The following is a 16,984-nucleotide window of genomic DNA, read 5'->3' as shown; positions in this document are numbered from 1 at the left end:
GAGCCTGTCATACTGCATCCTGGATGAAACATGAACTGCCCCATGGTCACTCGCAAACAACCACAAGGTTCTCAGAAGGACAAACTCTGACACAGAGAGACTTCCTGCTGGGTGGGCCAAGCAAAGCCATACAGAACTATAGTACTTTCAAAGGTCAGGGGAACCGTGAAACAATAAGTATATGACAATAAACCAAGCTAGATGCAAGGGAAAAAACCCTCTGTTGTATAACATCGTTCTACACAATAGAATGCATAACAACAAGCACATTCCAGGTAGAGTAACTACAAAAGCACAGAAATAAGTCATACTGCTCGTTAACTGACCATTTGGCCTACATTGTGGTTTAAATGCATCTTGAGCCATATGCTACTTAAGATTCCTGTTCATGAACTGTCACAACTACCACCTGAGGGATTCTTTAGGGTAGGGTGGGGAAATCGCAAAGTGGGGCAAACTAGATGAAGACGGTTAGGTGAAATGATACACTCCGCCATACTCTCCAGAGAGACTAAATGAGGGGTCTCCTCTGCTCTACCTGCCAATTAACTAAATGAAAAGAGAGTCAATGACTCCAAACGTCTCAAGGTCTCCAGTAGACTTCTCGCTCTCTCTCTTGTCTGAGTCTCTCCTCCACCCTGAAAATACCCCCAGCTCAGCTCAACTAGCTGCAGCATGTTGAGGTAGTTAACACAGACACAACTATCTGCTCATTCCCGCATCTCTAACCCACACTCTCCTCCCTGTAGACTGCTCTTCGAACTGCTATGACCTGCAGAGGTGTTTGCTGATGTAGACAAGGTTCTAGAACAAAGAACCGGGTTAAATTCTAGAGAGAAAATTCGACACGATTGTCGAGTAAAACCTGCGCACAAAGTACCAACAACAAAAAATTGACAAAATGTGGCATATGTTGGCCTGAGAGACCGATGCTTTAATGTCTGTAGCCCATCATGTCAACCGTAGCTACTGGGCCACATAATGACAGTGTTGGACAGGCACCAACCACAGAGAAGTGAGAGACTAGGAACACACTGTGTGGCCATGGAAGCCCCGGGTCAAGTTCCTCTTCAAACAACTTTCTCCTACAAGTTAAAGAGGGATAAATCGTTTCTACTTCATTTGGAACAGTTTTTACCAAAACATGGAATATGCACAGTTTACAAAACATTGGGAACACCTTCCTAATATTGAAGGCTTTCCTCGTTTAACTCAGCGGGAATAAGCATAACTGTGAAGAGAGAGAATTGGTGCCATGTTTAAAGGTGCATGAAGAAACCAGTAACATTAACAAGACAAAGGCATGCAGCGCAGGGTCACGTCTCATAGTACCCACTACTCACCATTAGGGCGGTGATTGTCAAGCAAATAACTGCCGACAGATGACAGCTCTGCTTCTAGCTCCTAAGCAACTTTGTAGTATTTTCTTTTTTTTGTTGTATGTTATTTCTTACATTATTAGCCAAGAAAGTTTGTGTTATTACATACAGCCGAAAATAACTTTTGGATATCAGAGTGGTGGTAACTCAGCAGCATTACGACCAGGAATAAGACTTTCTCGAATTGTATCCTTTGTTCGTACCCCCCAATTGAACTTATCCCAAACGCTGCTCCAAAACACAGCCGGCAGTGAAGAGGTATTCGGAGGCGACTAGTAGTCTGACTGAGGAGGCGTGCACACCATCCACCGCGTCAGAGTATATTACTCGCTAATGTTCAGTCTCTGGACAATAAAGTATACAAGCTCAGGGCGAGGATCTCCTTCCAGAGACATCAGGGACTAACATACTCTGTTTCACAGAATCATGGCTCTCTCTGGATATACTGTCACCGTCCATACAGCCAGCTGGGTTCTCAGTACATTGCGCAGACAGGAATAAAGAACTATATGAGAACAAGAAATGCAGGGGTGTATGTTTCATGATTAACTACTCATGGCGTTAACATTGTTAACATTATGCATGTTAACATTAGAAGCCTCCTCCCTATGTTTTATTCACTGCTTAAGCACACTCCGCCAATCCTGATGTCATAGCCATGTCTAAATCCTGGCTTAGGAAGAGGCCACCAAAAATCCTGACATGTCCATCCCTGACTATAACATTTCCCAACAAAATAGCACTGCCAAAGGGGGTGGAGTTGCAATCTACTCAGATATAGCCTGCAGAATTCTGTCATACTATCCAGGTCTGTGCCCAAACAAATAGAGCTTCTACTTTTAAAAACCCACCTTTCCAGAAACAAGTCTATGACCATTGCCGCTTGTTATAGACACCCTTCCACCCCCAGCTGTGCCCTGGACCCCATATGTGAATTGTTTGCCCCCCCATCTATCTTCAGAGATCGTACTGTTAGGTGACCTAAACTGGGACATGCTTAAAACCCCAGCCGTCCTACAATCTAAGCTAGATGCCCTCAATCTCGACAACCTTAAATCCGTAACCATGGGAAACATCATAGATATCATCCTGACCAACTGGCCCTCAAAATACACCATTGCTGTCTTCAACCAGGATCTCAGCGATCACTGCCTCATTGCCTGTGTGCGTAATGGGTCCGCGGTCAAACGACCACCCCTCATCACTGTCAAACGCTCCTTAAAACAGTTCTGCGAGCAGGCCTTTCTAATCGATCCGGCCCGCGTATCCTGGAAGGATATTGACCTCATCTCGTCAGTAGAGGATGCCTGGCTGCGCTTTAAAAGTGCTTTCCTCACCATCTTAAATAAGCATGGCCCATTCAGAAAATGTAGAACTAGGTACAGATATAGCCCTTGGTTCATCCCAGACTTGACTGCCCTTGACCAGCACAAAAACATCCTGTGGCGTTCTGCATTAGCATCGAATAGCCCACGCGATATGCAACTTTTCAGGGAAGTCAGGAACCAATATACTCAGTCAGTTTGAAAAAGCTAGCCGTAGCTTCCCTAACAGAAATTTGCATCCTGTAGCACTAGTTCCAAAAAGTTTTGGGACACGTAAGGTCCATGGAGCATAGAAGCACCTCCTCCCAGCTGCCCACTGCACTGAGGCTAGGAAACACTGTCACCACCGATAAATCTACAATAATCAATCATTTCAATAAGCATTTTTCTACGGCTGGCCATGCTTTCCACCTGGCTACCCCTACCCCGGCCAACAGCTCAGCACACCCTGCAGCCACTTTCCGACCTGGCAAAGGCTTTCGACTCTGTCAATCACCGCATTCTTATCGGCAGACTCAATAGCCTTGGCTTCTCAAATGACTGCCTCGCCTGCTTGACCAACTACTTCTCAGACAGAGTTCAGTGTGCCAAATCGGAGGGACTGTTGTCCGGACCTCTGGCAGTCTCTATGGGGGTGCCACAGGGTTCAATTCTCGGGCCGACTCTTTTCTCTGTATATATCAATGATGTCGTTCTATACAAACAGACTATATGTTTTGATTATTAATACATTCTAAGGCTGCATGATGCTACTAATTAGGATTTGAAAAAAAGTTGCATGAAAGGCATGAGCTCTGCTTTGTTTCTTGTGCAGGCTGCACACACTTCATCAGTCTCTCATTCACAATTTGACTAGCACTTGATAATAGTCTCATCAGGACTTGAAATTTTACGGAGGCAACCCCCTAATGTACCCTAAAAAATAAAGTAATCGGCTAGTGGCCATTGGGCTGAAAATAATTGTAATTCCCTTCACCTGGGTGCTAATTGCCGTGCTCCGAAGCACCTTTCACTCACATGGCTCTCTCAGATATCTCAATTCTTATTAGCCTCCAATGCAGTCACTTGATTGGGTCCTTCTCACAGGCATCTCAGCACCGAAGTAGGCTACAAGTGAAGACTGACACGTCGGGGATGCAAATGCACACGTCCTTGTTATCAAATTCCGAGGTGCATATTTAAGATTTTAGAAGACCTATCCACATTTACTTTTCGTCAACAAACATGAGTAGGCCTAACGAACAGCAGAAGCACTAGCTTATGTCAATCTATCCCACATAGTACATAACTTGACCTATTCTATGCGAGAAATAAATATTCAAAACAAACTCTGGGAGTTATGGGATGCGATAGATACCTAATTAATACAGCCACTTGCATAAAAAAAAGTAAAAGCAATGAGGCTGATGCAACAGATCAGAACATTTATCTTAAAGGTTTGATAAACTATTAGGCTATTTCTTAACATTATAAGCGCAGCAATGTGCACACAGCTGTAGGCTATACGTGTGAATGTTCCAAAATGCAATGAAGTAGCGGTAAAACACTGTTCTCAAAAGTGACCACAAATGTGATTATAATATAGGTGCATTTTTATGCTGAAAATTCTCTTCTCTAAACTTGGCTCACACACCACCTATGTATGCCAATTAGGCTCTACACTGGTTGTAAAGCGTACTAATGTGCTTTATTACAAGAAGTTATTTAGCCACTTTAGTGGCCTATGGGCTAGGTTACATGAGATGTGCAACTATGATTTGAAAAAGCAGCACAAAACAATGCATGCACTGTTTCTTGCCTTACTGCACACGCTGGGCATCATTCACAAGTGATAGGCTAATGTCACCCATCAGACTATTGTTAATTTAATCTTGACTTTACATACACTAAATAATATCACATTTGTTTTGATTTAGAATGGACCACTATCAAGCACCTGTCTCGGAACAGGGGCAGGGGGGGAAAAATACATCTATGCACTTAAATAGCGAATTGAGGACGCGTTACATATAACCAGGTAGGCTATAGTCCTGTTGTAAAACAAAGCAAAGTGCTTAATATTAGGATAGTTGAGGAATAAATATAGTAGGCCTAGCCTATAGACAGCTGATCCTCTTTTTAATAAAGGCCATCAAAACACTTCTTACGCTATTGCATAGCATATAGAAATGTTGCACAACATGAAATCATGGGCTCTCATGAAGTGTTTGATTCGAATTTTCATCACATTTTCATTGATGTCAGAGTGATTGGAGTGACAACAGAGTGCTGGGACGATCCTAATTACCGTGACTAAATGGTCACATGGAATTTGACTGCGGTCATTACTCGTGACCGCCGGTGTGGCGGTAACACAGTCACCGTAACAGCCCTACTCACCATTCACTTAGAGTTGATTATGTATATATATATATATATATACACATACTGAAGAAAAGTTTAGGGAAGGTTTTGTTATAATTTCCTTCGACATCACTAGAGCTTCAAAAATACTGTTTCTTAAGGACGCACACACACTTGGGAGTGAGCGTTTCAATGCATGTGTGAGGAAGTGTCACGCTGGATTTGTAACAATAGAGAGTATTTAGGGAGTAGTGTTTCCTCAAACTGTACTGTGAACTCTCAAGACAGAACCGGTCCCTGGTTACTTAATCAAACAGGAAGGGTGGTTTGACCTGAACCTGCTCTGTGTGTGTGTGTGTGTGTTTTTTCTCTCCCCTGGGTTCCCTCCCTATCTCCCAGCGGAGGGACCCAGGGACAGATCTCCAGACCTGATACTAGAGAGAGGTAGGGCCACACAGGACGGGTTAAAAAGCCATGGCTGAGAAAAGGGAAGAAGGGATGAGGGGGCCTTTGGAGCGGACATGGAGGTCTGAATTAGAGGGGTACAGTGGGTGTGTGTCTGCTTGCTTGCGTGTCTGCATGCGTGTAAGCGTAACGGATACAGAGTTGGAGGTTTCGTCTTTAGGAGATTATACATACAAAGCTGTGATTCTACACTGGAGCTCTGCTCAAAAGAGCCCTGATGTAGGCAGAGAGGCAGGGGTCCTGAGTTAATAAGGGAAGTGGAGTAATGAGTGGATGTAATGACTGGAGGGCCTGGTAGACAGAGGATATCATTAAAACAGCCATTTAATCACTCAGCCTGGACTGGATGCAGACCGGACCGCTTAGTCTAGGTTCCAAATGGCACACTATTTCCTTTATAGTGTACTACTCTGGTAAAAAGTAGGGCACTGTAAAGGGAATAAGTTGCCATTTGGGAAGCAGACTTCATGTAATGGACTAATAGGGAAGAAATGGATAAGTTTAGCTTACACTGATTGAAATGATGAATGGAGGGACTCCTCAGAAAATCACTGCCAGCAACTTTTCGATACTCCTATTACGTTAAATAGTTTCTCTGATACTTAATCTAGGTGTCTAACAAAAAATGTAAATAGTCGTACATCCATCCTCCAAAAATCGGAGAAAAACATGTAGGCTAATGCTTTACAGTGTAGAACCATCAACCAAATCGGAGAAGATGGGATACAGGCTTACAAGTTCAAGGGTTGCTGCTTGCTTGTTTTCTGAGTAATTTGATTGTCGTTTTCAAGAGTAATTCCTCTAATGTAACACAGGAGCCTTTCAAGAGGAAGTTACTGGAACATAGCATTAATAAATGTCTTGGCTTTCTCATTTGCTTTCCTAGCCCTTAATCGGCCCCATATTAAATGGGTACGGTAGCTCTACAGTAAGGTATTTTTAGAACACGAACCAGACAAACAGCTCCCGACCTGACTGACCCCACTGAGTATCCAAATAATATGGAGAGTTGTGTATATTTCTAGTCCTCATCCTTCAGCATTACTGCAAACGTGCTCATTGAAACCAGCCTCCTCTGAAGATCAGTATTGGATAGAGGAGTGAGTGCTCATGGCTCAAGGGTGGTAAAAGGACAGTCTCCTCCCTCCACGTAGAGTTGAATAAACAGCTATTGACAGGAGCCATCACACTAAATCAGCCTCAATGGAGGTATGAACCTCGTGCCAGCGCCCAGCCCCAGCCACCTAGCACCAGCTCTATCCCAAACACTATCCCCATGCCCAGCTCCAGACTTTCTGCCCCAACCACATCCCTGGTGTTAGCCACATCTCTATTCCCATCTCCAGCTGTAGCCCTGTACCCCCAGCCACACCCCCATGCAAACCCAGCTCCATCCCCACGCATCGTGGTTTCCATTTGGTCTGGTGAGTTTGGCTTGGCCCTCCACTGTACAGGGATGGGGATCAGACTGCATTTGGCTAAGGTCAATATCGATGTTACAAGCCAGTGCCTCTCCACACAACTGCTGCTGTGAACTGGTTAGGAAATGGCAGGGTAAGCATGTGTGCTATGTGTGCGTAAGCATGTTTGTAATGCCAAGAGAAGTACCCACACTGTGGGTGGCCACCCCAGAACCCTGCAGGGCAATTCCTGCCCTGGTTTAACGGGAACAGATAAGTGGTAGTGTAGCGCAGTGTGTGTGTGTAGGGAAGGGCCGGGCAGGCAGACTCAAATAGCAGGCCCTGTGTAGAGCGTCACAACCTGAGATGCTTAAGTCCTTCCTGCCAACTCATCCTCCCTCCCTGTGTTCGCTCTCTCAAATCAAAATTACATGTTTCCCAAGCCGCCATATGCAGGCAATAGGGCTTCAGAGAGCCACTAATCCAAATGGAGGGAAGGTTCAGGCCTCGGAGTTGGACGAGAGATAGCATTCTTGCACCGGTCAGTTCTTTGGAGTCACACCCGCCCCACGCCGGCCACATCAATTCCAAGCCCCACCCGATATCCAACATCAGGACAATGGCTGCAAATGTGTAAATTTTGCTGCCGACTAAATTTGGCTGCCGACTAAATTTGGCTGCCGGTCAATAAACGGTTACATTTTTTCAGTAAAATGTAAAACAGTAAAATGACATGACCAACAGAAAAGTACTATTTGAGATCTGTATATAATGACGCAATGCTTATGTTTCCGCGCTAACAGTGGGAAGGCGGCCCTAGGCGAGAAGGCAGGCGACAAGCTTAGGCCCAAAACAAGCCCATAGAATCGTATTGGGCTTATTTTGGACAGATTTTGGCGAAAGAAAAACCTCTCGCTTTGCCTCTTCCTCGCTGATACTATGCATGCATACACGGACAGGACATTTTCATTAAGAGCTTACTGGGAACATGCAACAATAGCAAGCCTTATCGTATAACAGTTCAAAAGGCTATAGTCCATTGTTGAACATGCAACCTCTGTGATGAAGCAGCTAATAAAACATTTTCCAAAACGCAATTTGCGGGAAACACCGCTCTTAACCTAATGCGAACAGTTGTGACAGAGATAAATAATCTCTGTTAGAAATGTAGAAAGAGGGGAAATCTAATGATTGTTGCAATGATAGGTTGCTAATACATTTGAGGGTAGTAGCTTTGGCTTCTGGACAACAAAATGAAGTTGATATGAAAATCAATAGGAGGAGAGAAATTCTGGTTAAATGGCACGAGGAAGTCTTTATAAAATAATTGCCTCCATGTTTCTACAGGTGAATTTTTCGCAAGGCTACTTTGAAGCAAAGTAAGACATGCCTCATTATTTGAAGTAAAGTAAATCGTTTCAAATAATTCCACTGCCTCAAGCACACATTGCAAAGTGGTGGGTGACGTGCTGGTCGTCAACACTAGGCAGGCTATAGCCTACACACCCGAATGGGAGGCGAGCTTTAATTACGAGTTGAGATTGAGAAACAAAAATAGCTCCTTTTAAAATCGTGGCCACCAAAGTTAACACGCAATTGCATTCAGAATTGTTATTTGTTTGCGCAATGACTGGGCATGCAAAAGCAGGTTTCACTCCAGTAGCCAACAGACTGAGGAGCTACTTTCACACTGTCTGACAGTTTGTAGGCTATTCCACTCCTCAAACTAGGCTCTGTATGCTGTGTGATAAATTAGATGCATGGCCAGTAACGAAAATAAACGCGCCAATTGAATTCCACAAAATTATGCAAATGTTCCTATAGACTGATAATGATGACCGGTCAAAATGTATTTTTAGCAGCGAACTGATTAAGAGTTAGCATCCCTAAATCAGGACAGATTTTTCTACGCAACCTGACCCATCTGCATTGAATTGTTCTGAGAGCCGATCAGTGACCCGCCAAATAACAAATTTCATTAATTGTTTTTATGATTCCAGAGCAGTAGGCTATTATTCCCCTTCCTGCATGAATTAATTTGTCTGCATGTCTACATTTGGATAACAGGCTACCTTTACCAGCATACCGTTTTTAGACATATAGCCTGACTATGGTCTAAATGCACAAAAGCCTGAATTAACCTAACAATTAACTGATATTAAACTGAATTTACCTATCGTAAACAAATACCTTTTTGCTGGCAGTATAGCCATCTACCGGCTTGTTGTCCTTATCCACAATGCCACAAAAATCCTTCCAAACCAGGTGATTTATTTTGCGGGTCAACTGCTGGGAACCGTTGGTATCCAACCCGATGCAGGACTCTACCACACAGCCAGCAGAGAATGACTAGCTAGTAGTTGAGTGTTGTTGGATAGTGAGACCTCTATTACCTTCTCAATTTCGAGGGCTTTAGCTGCGATGGCTTGAGACCGCCGTGTCTTGAAGTTGGCCTTCTGTGTCTGGTCGGTCTCATCCTTGGCCGGCACTGTGTCCTCAGGCTCTGCTAGCAGGGCTGGGGTGGGGTCAAGTTCCTCCTGGGAGGGTAAAGGTTAGAGCTAATGGGTTAGCGCGCCAGGCAGGACACAGCAGTTCAAATGGCTTAACTGATTCAGGTTTCAAATTCAAAGCGTGTGAGGGCAACACTGATTAGAGTCAACGAGGTTGTTGTTGCTGTCATTTTTTTTCAGCACATCAAACGCTTTAATACGCATGCAGCATCTCAACAACGATCTAGAATGTTTTTCCTTCAACATCTTTGATCAAAGACCGTCGACAGCTGAAGATGAAGGCCCACGCCCACCGACATCAGCGCATCATACTGCATCATTTAGTGTTAAAAGGGAAATGAGACACAAAACAAAACATCTCTGAATGTCAATTTGAACAAGAGGAGGCCTTTTGTGACCGCGTTAGCATTGAAAACAAACAACTTTTTGAAACGCCCATTACTTTTAGTTTACAGAAATCCAGAAAGCTTTCATCCATGGCAAGGAAATGGGTCACGCATGGTGAACGCAGTCTTCATCTATCGTGACCTCATCAGACCACAAGAAAGAGACAGGCCACTTAAGGTACATCAACTGTTCCTCTGCGATGTGGGTTCTAGAATGAATGACATGAACAGGGATTTGCAACAGATTCCACACACCATGACAGGGCAATGAATTGTGTTGATAAACTGTGTATCCATAGGAAGGTAGGTAAAATGTGATGGTTCAGACAATGATGAAACAATGACAAAAAAAAAAAAGTCTGCATGGTAACAAATCGGATTTCGACTATGTATCGAGTCTCATGGAATTCCATAATCCAACCAAGTGATGTAAAACAGTTGTGCAGGTCTTTTCTACCTTTTAGGACTAGTACAACGCTAGTAAAGGGTATGCTACTACTATGACAGGTAGCCTATCGTTTTGATATAGGCCTAATGAATAAATGATCGTATCAACTGAGAGGCTGAGCTGAATCAGGAGCAGCGAGCTGTGTCTGACAGTTACGCAGCCGTACCTTGATTGAGACAGCGCTGTGTGGAGAACCGTCTATGGAGGCAGTCTTTGTGTGGCCTAGCAACCTGGGCTTATCTGTGAATTGAAGGAGAAGAGGAATGAAGAAAGAGACGGGGGACAGAAGGAGAAAGAGAAACACTCGCAACTCATGCATACACAGTGACTAAGAAGCATTGTAAAACAAAAAGGAAACATTTAAGAAAAAGGAGGGCACTCAAAATAAAATCAGGGCCACCAGGCGCAGTACAATTCCATTTAAATCCTATCAGTATTAAAAACACACTGGGGAACTACCACCACTTATTCTATATTGTCATCCACCGTGCAATCACTCATTGCACTCGTACAGTGAACAATGGATAGGACAAGATGCTGTGGGACTGACGACAAGCAGAGCCCAGACAAATCGCTGTTAATTTTACGTTCTTGTTGGAATAGCTTGCACAATAGAGGTCGACAAGTTCAGCTGTGACTAAATTGAAATATTGTGCTCCGCCGGCTCCAATATGTCTATAAAAAAAAACAAATATGGCTGGGTGGAAATGTTTGTTTTTATTCCCATGGCGATGAGACTGAGCCAAGGTGAAATTAAAAACACACTTCTTCCAGGAAGTTATGAAAAAAATTCCAAGTAAACCATGAAAAAGTAGTTTGTTAGTTCAAAATGCAGCAAAATTCAAAATTGATTGAGTGCTGGATTTCCTATGATACTATTAACAGATGATTCTTTGAATGAGAGATGTTTACTTAGGCAAAAATGTCTGTAGGCTGAATTTATAATAAAATGGATATTTGCCATATTAAAAGAACAGAGTAGCACAGACATAGAACTCTCTGTCTATGACAGACCAGGCCTTTGCATTTTGAGGAAAACCTGGTTAACTTGGAAAGACACTCACTCGCCAGACACACTTGAATCTGTGGAGAAGAAACTAGGCTGCTGTTTTAACTTAAATGATTAGTGACAGATGTTTGTGAATTGCAAATCCAGAAGAGGCGCATCCAGTAGATTGTGTGTGTTCCATCAAAGAGACACGTAATGGCAAATTAGTTAAACAGCAGCAAAGGAATCTAAGCAGATTAAACATCAAACCTGACTTACGGGTAATGAATGAATGAAAGTCAGAAACAGAACCCTGCGGATAAGAAGACTAATCCCTACCAATAGTCAATGTGCTAGAGCAGGGTACTTCTGCCAACTTCAATTGGCTAATTGTGTGTGTGTGTGTTATCAAGCCAAACAAAGAAAAGTTAGGATATATTGTACAGTCTAATCATTAGGGCAGGGAATTGCCAGGGACGTCACGGTACGATATTATCACGATACTATATGTAATTGCGATTCGAGACCGCAATTTTCTTGCGATTTGATGCTCCAAATACATTGCTTACTGTATAAGTATGTCTGCTGCAGAGAGAAAGGGACCGTGAGAAAAATGAGCTTTAAAATCAGTAATGGAAGTTTTTTTTTTAAAAGTGCTAAAAACATGTTGGCTCACTATTTCATGAGATGGAGAACAAGCTATAGGATGTTAAATACTAGGCGTTGCACAGGTTCAGCATACAAACCCACTTCTTATTTTACAAATCGATACTTGGAGTCAACGTATCAATATAATATTTGACCAAAATAATATTGTAAACATATTCACTTTATCCCCCTCCACTACTAATCATGAAAGCTAGGTTATACTTCACCAAAACATTGTGGACACATGCTCTTCAAAACATCTCATTCCAAAATCAAGGGCATTAATATGGAGTTGGTCCCCACTTTGCTGCTATAACACCCTCCACTCTTCTTGAAAGGCTTTCCCTTTCCACTAGATGTTGGAACACTGCTGTGAGGACATCCTTCCATTCAGTCACAAGAGCATTAGTGATGCTGGGTCTTGTGCTGAAGTCACTTCCAGAGGCAGCTTGGAACTTGGTAGTGTGTTGATTTTTACATGCTCCAGCACTTGGCGGTCTCGTTCTGTGAGCTTGTGTGGCCTACCACTTCATGGCTGATCCGTTGTTGCTCCTAGACGTTTTCCACTTCACAATAACAGCACTTACATTTGACCAGGGCAGCTCTGGCAGGGCATAAATTTGACAAACTGACTTGTTGGAAAGATGGCATCCTATGACGGTGCTATGTTGAAAGTCACTGAGCTCTTCAGTAAGGCCATTCCACTGCCAATGCTCGTCTTTGGAGATTGCATGGCTGTGTGCTAGATTTTATACACCTGCCAGCAACGGGTGTGGTTGAAATAGCTGAATCCACTAATTTGTCCACATACTTTATATAGTGTAGAATAAATAGTCTTCTTCAAGAGGTACTTAAAAAATACTATTTGGGAACTAAAAACCTGAACCATAACCTATAGGCAGCAGACTTTCTCTAAGCCATTGTACTCCAAATGCTCACTCAGAGACATTGTACAGGATTCTCTACAGTAAAACTAGGCCTACAACTAGACCCTGTGTGGTGTGCGTTCCTTATTGTCCCTCCCAAACAGTTTCTTTCTGTGTACTTTGATGTGTTGACCTAGCCAAATTAGTGTTCCAGACAGGGGTGGAGGGACAACTGTTTTCTACCTGTTTTACTGCATCTTCAAAAGGGGATAGAATATGCAGCTCAAACATAGGGGTGGGAGGAGGGGGGGGGGTTCTTCAGGCTAAACTGAAGGCTTCCTCTGTGCTCTCTTTACACCGTAGCATAACGGAGGAAAATAAGGGCTTCAAAACCCCTCTGCAGTGATTATGAGAAAGGACTTCTTAAGTCAAAAAACAACATGTGAAATGGCTGCGTGAGACATAGGGATATTTAAGGACACTCCCTGTTACTTTCCTTTATTCTCCTACTATCCCAATATTCTGAATCTCAAAATCTCCTCACTTCAATTGAAGGTAGGCCTAACTTAACCTACGCAGATTCCTGGTTAATCCACACAGAGAAAAGGTAATAGTAATAGTCTTTTTACTTACCCAGGTTGTCCATTGAGGTCAGAAGACCTCTATGACAAGGGAGACCTGGCAAGACCTGACTGAATCATTTTGAAACTCATAAAGTAAGTGAGGCTACAACATAATGGTATGCATGCACCACTCAAAGGGGAAGGTAATGGGACTGGGAGTGAGTGCTGGTTTGATCTTGAAGACATCTGCTGGCTCAGTGCGCAAGCCAAGCAAAGGTTAGACCTTGAATCAAAAGCCAAATCACCTCAATAAAACAAGGCTATTCTTTTCCCAGCCTTATAGAACCTGCGTGTGTGTGTGTGTGTAATTAAAAATGTTCCAGCACCTCCATTTAATACACCTCCACTGAAAACAGATGCTCCTCTCAGAGAGCGGCCGGGCCTCTACATATTAGTTTAAGCATCACTTCAAAACGTGCCAATTTTCTTTTAGGGATATGAAGTGTAGACTTACCGGGCTCTCTGCACTGGCTGTGAGGCTCTTCTTTATACCCTGGAGAGGGGCGAGAAAGAAAAAGGTCACCAAAATGACTGACAGCAGATACAAACACCAAGGTTACAGTATCCACACTAGTGGATGCATGTCCTTTACATTGCATCATTCCAAGTGATATGCTAGAATGGACACTGGATCAGAGCCAGACTCTAAAGTGATTGATTAAATGTGATATTATTAAATCATTGACAGCTGAATTAAATGCCTCAGTAGAGAAACCAAAGGAAACTTAGGATGCTTCACTATGAGACCTGGTCAAAATAAGTGCACTACATAGGGAATATGGTGTCATTTGGGTTGCAAAATTACTCTTCTGATGGTAGGGGAAGCCAGCCTGGTCCCTGTCTGGGGAGTAGCTCCTTCTGCTGGTGTTGGACCCGGAGCGCATGAGAACGGAGCCCGTTATTGGTGGAGTATCCCTTCTGATAGGAGAGCGGTCCCGTAATCTGGTGTAGGAGTCCCCGGCAGGGCTTGCAGGGTAGGGGCCCAGGACTCTCCGCCTCATACCCTCAGGGTTCTCCCTGAGAAAACAGAGAGCGAGAGAAGGGGATTCAAGGGCCCATCCATTCAGGTCCACTCAATGACAGAACTAAAGCCACGACTCTACACACGAGAGCCTGGATTCTAATTACCTCGAAGTGTAGAATGAAAGAAGAAAACCACTTGATATGAAATAATGAAGTTGCTGGACTTAGAACAAAATAAGTAGTGCCTTGGATCTTGAAAAACAGTATACAACAACTGAAGTCACCATGTCAGTTCCATTGGTGCTTGGCACTTTGGTCTATTAACTAAGTGCACTAGAAAGAATGGGCCTACCCTCGGCCAAAGTACATGAGGGCCTACCTCAAGTTGGGGTAGGCTGGAGACATGGTCCTCGAGAGAGGAGCTATCATTTGAACTCTGCTGCTGGGATGGGAGCCCACTCTGCTGCTGTTCCTAAAATGTCAAAATAGACTTTGGGAACACTTTACTTGACACCCTGCGTCATAACCATGTCATAATATGTCAACAGCTGACAACCTGTCATTGCTGGACTTAGCACAAAATAAGTAGTGCCTTTTCTCTTGAAAAACGGTATACAACTGAAGTGCAGTGTCATTACACTGCTTCATCCGCAATAATCTGCTAAACACGTGACCAATACAATTTGATAACACATTTAGACCGGTTGTGACATTGAGGGCATTATTTTATGGCTGGTTAAAAGACACCTACATAAGAGTGGCAAAACCCACAAAACCACACCAGGCAAAACATTTCATTGCACGATAGTCTACTTGTCAACAGTATGTTTGTTAAATAACGTTTTCTTAAATGGACCATATTAAATCATCATTGTAATTGTGCATTGGGTTAGGTCAGACATGCACCGAATCCAATGCTCTGTTGCTGATAACTGTGTTGAACGCAGGAGCAGATTTCAGGTACAGGACAAGACACCCTCTTGATTGATGACTGACATAAGAACATGAATGTGATAGGCATATCTGGCATAATCTGTCATAATGCTTCATGACAGTGTCAAAGTGTATTTTCTTAGTCCAAGTAAAGTAACATAGGATGGTCATAATGCTTCCCGACAGTGTCATAAAGTGTATTCTCTTAGTCCGAGTGACAGTATCGTCATAATGCTTTATGACAGTGTAACAGTATAGTTAATTAAAATATGAAAAAAACATGACAAAAGAATTCCTTACATAAACAGACTTATGAAACAAACTTTCAAAATGAAAGGAAACTTATTGTAAGGGAAAAATAAATATGAATAAATGTGGGTTGACACTTATGTACGTGTCATTATCAGCCATAAAAAAAATATGTAACAGCTGTAAATATACTGGTCATGACAGTGTTATGACCATATTATGACAAGTTATTTGTATTTATTATGGTTCCCCATTAGCTGCTGCCAAAGCAGCAGCTACTCTTCCTGGGTCTTTGGCTTAATGAAGGTAGTTAAACAATTTCTAAAACATTACAATACATTCATTACAGAATTCACAACACTCTCAGTGTGCGCCTTCAGGCCCACACTCCACTACCACATTTTTACAACACAAAATCCTTGTGTACGTGAGTGTATAGTGTGTATGTTATCATGTGTGTGTATGCATGGGTCTGTGTTTGTGTTGCTTCACAGTCCCCGCTGTTCCATAAAGTGTATTTTTTTATCAGTAAAAAAATAATCTGATTCTACTGCTTGCATGAGTTACCTGAAGTGGAATACAGTTCCATGTAGTCATGGCTCTATGTAGTACTGTGCGCCTCCCATAATCTGTTCTGGACTTCGGGACTGTGAAGAGAATGTCTTGTGGGGTATATGAATGGGTGTCTAATCTGTGTGCTAGTCGTTTAAAACAGACAGCTCAGTGCTTTCAACATGTCACACAGCTTCTCAAAGGGATATTCAATGTCTGTTTATTTTATTTATATATTTTAACGTATTTAGGCTTGCCATAAAAAAAGGGGTTGAATAATTATTGACTCAATACGTTTCAGCTTTTCACTTTTAATTATACAGAACAAAAATATAAACACAACATGCGACAATTAACAAACAACTTCACCTCTCACAAATACAAGTAGTGATGAAGTCAATATCTCCTCTACTTTGAGCCAGGAGAGATTGACATACATATTATTAATATTAGCTCTCTGTGTATATCCAAGGGCCAGCCGTGCTGCCCTGTTCTGAGCCAATTGCAATTTTCCTAAGTCCCTCTGTGGCACCTAACCACACGACTGAACAGTATTACAGGTGTGACAAAACTAGAGCCTGTAGGTCCTGCCTTGTTGATAGTGCTGTTCAGAAGGTAGAGCAGCACATTATTATGGACAGACATCTCCCCCTCTTTGCTACTGTTGTATCAATATGTTATGACCATGACAGTTTACAATCCAGGGTTACTCCAAGCAGTTTAGTCACCTCATCTTGTTCAATTTCCACATTATTTATTAACATATTTAGTTGGGGTTTATTGAATGATTTGTCCCAAATACAAATGGTTTTAGTTTTTGAAATATTTAGGAGTGACTTATTCCTTGCCACCAATTCTGAAATTAACTACAGCTCTTTGTTATGTGTTGCAGTCATTTCAGTTGCT

At 42.7% G+C, this 16,984-nt stretch overlaps 1 protein-coding gene across 1 annotated transcript in view; it reads right to left on the bottom strand.

Annotated features, from left to right (window-relative positions):
- LOC135524093 (periphilin-1-like) overlaps positions 1 to 16,984 on the bottom strand; it is a 32,598-nt gene that overhangs the window by 2,218 nt on the left and 13,396 nt on the right. The window contains exons 5-9 of the mRNA XM_064951296.1: positions 14,724 to 14,816; positions 14,187 to 14,398; positions 13,836 to 13,874; positions 10,423 to 10,496; positions 9,306 to 9,449 (exon numbers count right to left, since the gene is read on the bottom strand). Of these exons, the coding sequence (XP_064807368.1) occupies positions 9,306 to 9,449; positions 10,423 to 10,496; positions 13,836 to 13,874; positions 14,187 to 14,398; positions 14,724 to 14,816 (562 nt within the window). The remainder of the gene's footprint in view (positions 1 to 9,305; positions 9,450 to 10,422; positions 10,497 to 13,835; positions 13,875 to 14,186; positions 14,399 to 14,723; positions 14,817 to 16,984) is intronic.

The sequence above is a fragment of the Oncorhynchus masou genome, chromosome 31 (genome assembly GCF_036934945.1).
Source record: "Oncorhynchus masou masou isolate Uvic2021 chromosome 31, UVic_Omas_1.1, whole genome shotgun sequence".
In the NCBI taxonomy this organism is placed as follows: Eukaryota; Metazoa; Chordata; class Actinopteri; order Salmoniformes; family Salmonidae; genus Oncorhynchus; species Oncorhynchus masou.
The sequence above is the reverse complement of the archived record's forward strand: the minus strand, read 5'-3'. Positions and strand labels throughout refer to the sequence as shown.